We start from the raw sequence: 7,703 nt of genomic DNA, 5'->3' as shown, positions 1-7,703 counted from the left end.
CTCAAATCCGCAAAAATGTCAAATCAAGTCGTGTTTATGTGTTTGGCTCCAAGAATGAAAATGGTGATGGAAAACAAAGAGATCAACGACCAATGTGGAAACAGTGTTATGTGTGTCAAGGTCAACATTATGTGGATGAGTGCAAAAGATTTTGTGATATGACCCCAAACGAGCGATGGAAAATAGTGAAGGATCAACGAGCATGTTTCTGTTGTCTGAAGAAAGGCAAAGGACATACAGTTGCTAATTGCACACGAAAGAAAGATTGCGGGGAGAAACAACAGTCGGGTATCGTCTGCAATAAGCCTCATCACAAGCTCCTCCATGTTGATGCAAATGAATCTGCTGCACACGTTGGCTCTACACAAGATGGTGGTGGTACCTTATTACCTGTTCTTCTTGGTCAAGTGAAGGGAGTACATGGAACCAAAGCAGCAAAGGTTTTCTACGATAGCGGTGCTCAAATATCAATGGTACGCAAAGATCTAGCTGAGGAAATGAAACTTGAAGGAAGACCATCTAAAATAGTCATAACCAAAGTTGGAGGCACTGAAGAAGAATTAGACACAAAGATCTACAAGGTTCCAATATCACCTATGATGGAAGAAGAATCCAGGTAGTGCAAGCAGTTGGAATCTCACACATTTCAGATGATATGGCAGATGTCAATGTGAACAGGATCTCTGAGATCTTTGGAATACCAACTCATCAATTGAAAAGAGAATCTGGCCCTGTGGATTTATTAGTCGGCATCAATCATCCGCAATTTCATGTTGGTGAAACTCGAATCAAGGACGGTTTAGCAGTCAGAAAGAGCCCTCTTGGATGGGTAGCCTTTGGAGTACATGAAGAGCCGACAAAGCAGAAATGCACTCGTGTCCTGAATGTTCGATTAGCCGCACCAGTTGACCTTTCTGAGTTTTGGAATACCGAGTCGATGGAGTAGCAATATCTCCATGCCAATGCCCAACTACCAAGTTGTCACCGCAGGAACAAAAAGAATTAAAGCTCATTGAAGAGTCCTGCCATTTGGAAGAAAAGAAATGGACTATCAGTTATCCATGGAAAAAGAGCCCAGAAATGTTACCAGATAATTATACACAGGTATTGAAGAAGATGGAATCCACAGAACGTCGACTCGCTAAGACACCTGATCACGCCGAAAGCTATGATAAGCAGATGGAAGAAATGGAGAGCATGGGATTTTCTCGGAAATTAACGAAAGATGAAATTAAGGAATGGAAAGGACCCGTGCATTACGTAGCTCATCATGCTGTTGTCCGCCCAGAAAAGAAAAGTACTCCTGTTAGAATTGTCTTCAACAGCTCAGCATCCTACAATGGCCACAGTTTGAACGAGTATTGGTATAAAGGACCGGACTTGCTAATAACCTCTTCGGGGTAGTGCTACGGTTTCGAGAAAGAGAGATAGCTGTTGTCGGTGACATCTCCAAGATGTATCATATGATGCAATTCCGCTAGCAGACCAGCATGTCCATCGGTTTCTCTGGCGCAACTTGGAAACAGATCGAGAACCAGATGTGTTTGTTAAAACCGTCTTGACGTTTGGCGATCGTCCATCTCCGACTATGGCCACAGTTGCAATGCACAAAACAGCCGAGCTGAGAGAAGAAAACAAACCGAAAGCAGCAGAAGCAATTAAGAAAATACCTACATGGATGACGTGTGTGATTCGCAAGCCTCAGTTGAAGAAGCTAGACAGCTAATTTCTGATATAGATGAAGTCCTTGATGCTGGTGGGTTTCGTATAAAAGAGTGGATTTCCAACGCCCCATTGACGGATAAAGAAAGCAAAGAGGAAGTAATTCTCGGAACAAATGAAGAGAACAACGTGCAAAAGGTTCTCGGAACAGTTTGGCATCCACAAGAAGATCAGTTTTCATTTGCAGTAAAGACAAATGATCCTGTTATTGAAACACCCCCTAATGGAACAAAGTCAACATCAGCAACGCCTACCAAGATGACGAAACGCGTTATCCTCAGCAAATTAGCTGGCATCTTTGATCCCATCGGGGCTGGAGCGGCGACGTTAGTGAAAGCGAAGATTGCTATGCAAGAGCTTTGGCAGCACGGTCTTACCTGGGATGAAGAAATATCGTCTGATTTAAAGAAAACGTGGACGGTGTTATTCAATGAAATGGCGGCACTTAATGATGTCCGATTTCAACGATGTCTTACTCCGACTGGCGTCATTGGCAATCCAGAGCTAATCATATTCTGCGATGCATCCCGATTAGCCTTTGGGACTTGCTCCTATGTTAGATGGAAGTTGGCAGGTGGAACGTTCGGAGTTCGGTTCGTAGCGGCAAAGTCTCGGGTCGCCCCCTTAAAAGAGTTAACCATACCCCGTCTCGAATTGCAAGCTGCCGTACTGGCAAGTCGTCTGGCAAAGTCAATCCAAGAAGAAACGCGAATGAAGTTCATACGAACAATCTTTTTCTCCGACAGTAGAGTAACGTTAGCATGGATTCAAGGAATGCCACGTGCGTACAAGCCATTCGTCTCATGTCGAGTCAGTGAAATTCAGTCGAATTCCAATCCTGCAGATTGGCATCATTGTCCCACTGCTGAAAATGTCGCGGACGATCTTACGAAAGGTATTACACCAGAAGAGCTAAACGGCAGATGGTTCAATGGTCCGACATTCTTAATGCAACCAGAAGAAAATTGGCCAATGGAAACGGGTATGCCAAATCAGAACAAAGTGAACGAAGAAAGAAGAAAGGTAACGATTACCTGCTCTGTTAACATTGCACAGCCGATATTCGATTGTCAACGCTACGCCAGGTGGAAACGAGTCGTAAGAATTACCGCCTATGTCCAAAGATTCGGTCGAAATCTGCGTATAAAGAAAGGCAATGGGGACACTCCACGAGAGCTTGGACCCTTAACTGGTGAAGAGCTCCAAGCTGCCAAAGAATACTGGATCAAGCAAGCACAATCCAGTCTCTTCGAAAGAGTAAAGAAAGGGGAATTAAAAACCCTCTCTCCCTACGTTGATGACAACAAATTGATTCGAGTTGGAAGTCGCGTAGATCCATCTCTTGTTTCATACGAGAATGAACGACCACTCCTATTACCTTATGACCACCACATATCAAGAATCATCGTGCGTGATGCCCATGGAGTTGGCCACAACGGTGTCGCAGCCACGGTCGCAAGAACGAGAATAAAGTATTGGATCATTAAAGCCCACAGAATTGCGAAGGTTGTCAAGAGTCGTTGCACAGTTTGCCGGGAAATTGAAGCGAAGTTAGAAACGCAGTTAATGGCAAATCTACCAAAGTTTCGTTTACAGCCACACACGCCACCATTTCTCTACTCGTCAGTCGATTATTTCGGACCTGTTAACGTGAAAGTTGGTCGTAATAAAACAACCAAACATTACGGCGTCATATTTACATGTCTCAATACGCGTGCGATACACTGTGAACTTGCAGTAGATGCTAGTGCCATGGAACTTATGCAAGTATTACGACGATTCTTCTCATACCGAGGGTATCCAAAGCTTCTTTTGTCCGACAATGGTACTCAAATGGTTGGAGCAAGTAATGAGTTACATGCTATGATTAAAGGATGGGATGCAAAGCAGCTTAAAGAGTTTTGCGCAGATCGCAGTATAAAATGGCAATTCACGACCCCGCTCGCTCCTCACCAAAATGGATGTACCGAGGCTATGGTCAAAACAGTTAAAACCGCTCTCAAGAAAGCCATTGGTGATACAGTTCTGGCACCGTTCGAGTTATACACAGTCCTACTAGAGATTGCGAACCTAGTTAATCAAAGGCCCATTGGTCGCATTCCCACAGATCCGGATGATGGTCGTTTTTTGTGCCCTAACGATATCTTGCTTGGCAGAGCAACTAGCACAGTTCCTCAAGGTCCATTTAGACAGACGAAGAACCCACGCCACAGATTCGAATTCTGTCAGCGAATCGTTGAAGCATTTTGGAAAAAATGGTCGAGAGATGTGTTACCTCAATTAACCCCGCGAAAAAAGTGGAATACAGAATCGCGAAACGTCCGAATTGATGATTACGTGGTCGTTGCAGATACCAACGCCGTGAGAGGAAAATGGGAAACTGGCAGAGTTATTCAGGTGTTACCTGGACAAGACGATTTCGTAAGAAACGTTGTTGTAAAAACGAGCAAAGGAACTTATTCACGCCCAATCCATAAGATTGCCATCATATATCCAGCCGAAGGTTATGAAGACGAATGAAGAAAAATAATGGGAATTCTCCCATTGCCGGGGGGAATGTTTCGTTGACTTATAGACGTATATAACATAAAGTAACGAGGGTACACAAGTGCGCCCGAAAACAAAATGCACGAACACGAGGAAACATTGCCAAAGAGACGAAGCGAAGTTAAATAATTTTGAGCTATAAAAGTAGCGAATTTAAGGGTTGTTTTGTTTGTTATGTTAATCTAAACAGTGGTTTGGACAAATGTAAGTACAGGAAACTAAGTAGAGGGGTTTAGTCAAAATAAATACTTATATATTTTCTTCCTTTTCTTTGTATTATATAGCTTCAGATTGTAATTATACTATGTATAATCAATTTTGAAACCCAAATCATTGTTGTTTTATTGTGTTGTGTGCGCCATCGGTCCAAGTTTTAAAAGGTCTTAATTTCGAGTGAATTATGCACACTTCAAATTCAAACCAGGAACAGTTGATGAAAAAAATGAGTCAACTATAGGTCCTCCGGCAGGAATCGAAACTACGCTTTTGCAATGCTGGTGCAATGCCAAAATTAATAACTGATTTAGCCTCACCTATTCCCGGTATTACCATCATGTATACACATTAACCATCTTAGCCATTGTCAGCTACCTCTGTAGCTAAGTGGCAAGAGCACTGCACCTGCATCGCAAAAGCGTAGGTTCTATTTTGCCAAAGAACGCATAGTTTACTCATTTTTCTATCAACTATTTCTGGCTTGAATTTGACGTGTGTATAATTCCACTTGAGATTAAGACCCTTTAAACCTCTAGAATTTACCTGCATTGAGTGAAGTGCCAAAAATCATAACTGATTTACCCTCACCTATTCCCCGGCATTATCATCATGTATACACATTAACCAGAATCGAAACTACGCTTTTGCAATGCTGGTGCAATGCCAAAATTAATAACTGATTTAGCCTCACCTATTCCCGGCATTACCATAATGTATACACATTAACCATCTTAGCCATTGTCAGCTACCTCTGTAGCTCAGTAGCAAGAGCATTGCACCGGCATCGCAAAAGCGTAGGTTCTATTCTGCCGAAGGACCTATAGTTGATTAATTTTTCCATCAACTGTTCCTGGCTTGAATTTGAAGTGTGTATAATTGCACTCGAAATTAAGACCCTTTATTAAACCTCTAGAATTTACCTGCATCCAGTGAAGTGCCAAAAATCATAATTTGTTTTAAATTAGTTACATTATGATATCATTATGAAATTTTTAACTTATATTTACGCAATTTGTGGTGCAACCACATGGCCCAACATTTGCAAGAACATTTAGAAAATTCAATACAATCGTGAAAAAAAAATCTGAAATAAACCTTGATATATTAAAACTACAAAGCAATGTGTATGATCGCTGATTTTACAATACTTTTCAGCATATTTTGGTTTATACTGAAATTGTTTATAGAAGTTTATACTGTTAGTCACTATTTTGAACTGTTATATAAAATATGAAACGGCACCTTTTGAATTGATTCTAGTATGTTATTCCCTTGCCTTAGTTTATACATGGAAACATTGTATAAAGCCAACAAAGGTAAGGGAAGATAAAACTGCCTGCGGCATAAAGATATAATAAAATAGCAATATTCAATATGCAAATTATCGTGTGAAGTGTGTAGCCGTTTCTATGACCAAATCCAGAAATTGTCAAATGCATAATGTTAATTGTTTAGACTTTTTAGCAGAAATTGTATTAAAATCATGAGTAAATGCAGTTTATTTACACATAAAAATTATGCAAAATATAAGGTAAAATTGCATCCATGGTAAATAACATAAAATTTCATTGCAATTGTACTGGCACGGCCCGTACTGTTTGATGCAAATTATTGACAATTAATTTGTAAAGTCACACGACCCATTGAGGGTGCCTCAACAGCAATATTAAAATTATTAAATACTAGGGCACTGGTTTTTGATATAAATTACAACCAAGTGAACATTCCATGTACAGGTTATGAAAAATTAGCTTTTGTCACACTCTACCTTGTTTGATAAGGCTTGAATGTTTCGAGACATTTTAAAACTATAAAGTTTTGGGAATAGGTTTCACATTATAGCGACTATAAATTTCATTGACAAAAAAATTGTTAACATGCAATGATCGATTATTATATTATTCATATATTCATCTTATACTGATTTCATATTATATATTGATATACTGATATATATTCATCTTATACTGTGTGTAACAAGGTCTTAGCAAGTTGTTGACACAATCTTGCACAACAAGTTGTCACAAACAACAGCTTCGACAGCTTGCAGCAAATTTTTCAATGACTTGTAGCCTTCTTATGTTGGAAAATGTCTGAAACATCTGAAACATATATTTAAACATCTGAAACATTATTTTTATATATATTTTGTGACATGGCTCCAGTTTCCATTCATAAAAGGAGCCCCAGAAATCTTTGAAGTTCTGTGCTTGGTCAATTGATGTTTCAAGTATCAATTTATGCTAAGAACGAGGAATTTGACCCTAAGAATGGTAATTAATATATGATTAAATAATTATAATTAATATTATTATTTATTTGAAAAATTCCTTGTTTTTGATTGGCTATCAACTAACTGTGAAATTGTCATATATGCTTGAAATTAAGTAATGAAGCAATGCACTATGTGACTCATTTCCTAATCTAGCTGCTGATAATGGCAAATTTGGGCTTGATATTTCTTCATATCTTATCAAATTTCACTTAAAATTTCACTTATAATGCATTCTGAAATCATATTTTTCACTCTTGTGCAATCTTGTTTGGCTACATGACTGATAATTGTGAGCAATATGAGCAGTATGAAGTATTTAGGTATTCAAAATTAGGTATTAGGTATGCAGGGCTAATTAGATATTGGAAACTGATGTTGATCTGATAAATACTGTTAGAATTATTTCTTTCTTCAAGGCTGCAGCTGAAGAAGCATTGAATTTCTGGCCAACAAGTTGCATAATTTTGCTGGTAATGTTCCCTGTGGCCATTGTTTTCAGAGCACTGTACCCAGAAATTACTATAAGCTATATAATGACATTTTAAATACAATGAATCAATTAAGTTGTATAAGTAGTTAAAGGTTACAGTACTGTCTTATTACCCTTCTTCGCTCCTCACTTCTCCAGTATGAAAACCTGAATTGCTCATACTTCTTACAGCGAATGAGCAAATGCTGATTGGAGACTAGTTGAATTCTTCTTCCAGCAGATGCTACAATAAGATTAGATTTTTTATACTTAAAATTTAGAAATAGTCCTTTTTTCAACCCATTATGCTACCTGTAGAGCTTAACTCAATGCTTTAATTTTTTTACTTATCTATATATACATCAGCCAATTTTGATAGTCAATAGGAAGCTGTGCAGATTAATTACTCATGTTATTTAGCCATTAAGCCACAATGCACAACAGAGCTCCCTACTTATTTTTTTACAAATGCAA

The 7,703-nt window shown here is 39.0% G+C and overlaps 1 protein-coding gene across 1 annotated transcript; it reads left to right on the top strand.

Annotated features, from left to right (window-relative positions):
* Positions 1–1,674: 1,674 nt before the first annotated feature.
* Positions 1,675–4,242, top strand: LOC114527754. The gene has a single exon (XM_028549448.1). The coding sequence runs from the start codon at positions 1,675–1,677 to the stop codon at positions 4,240–4,242; it is 2,568 nt and encodes an 855-aa protein (XP_028405249.1).
* The last annotated feature ends 3,461 nt before the right edge of the window (positions 4,243–7,703 follow it).

The sequence above is a fragment of the Dendronephthya gigantea genome, unplaced genomic scaffold (assembly GCF_004324835.1).
Source record: "Dendronephthya gigantea isolate DGI-Jeju-01 unplaced genomic scaffold, DenGig_1.0 000046F, whole genome shotgun sequence".
In the NCBI taxonomy this organism is placed as follows: domain Eukaryota; kingdom Metazoa; phylum Cnidaria; class Anthozoa; order Malacalcyonacea; family Nephtheidae; genus Dendronephthya; species Dendronephthya gigantea.
This window is presented reverse-complemented; position numbering and strand designations above follow the sequence as displayed.

Excerpts from the sequence above, each read along its gene's own strand:
- LOC114527754 (XM_028549448.1), top strand. The coding sequence starts at position 1,675 with ATGGATGACGTGTGTGATTCGCAAGCCTCAGTTGAAGAAGCTAGACAG.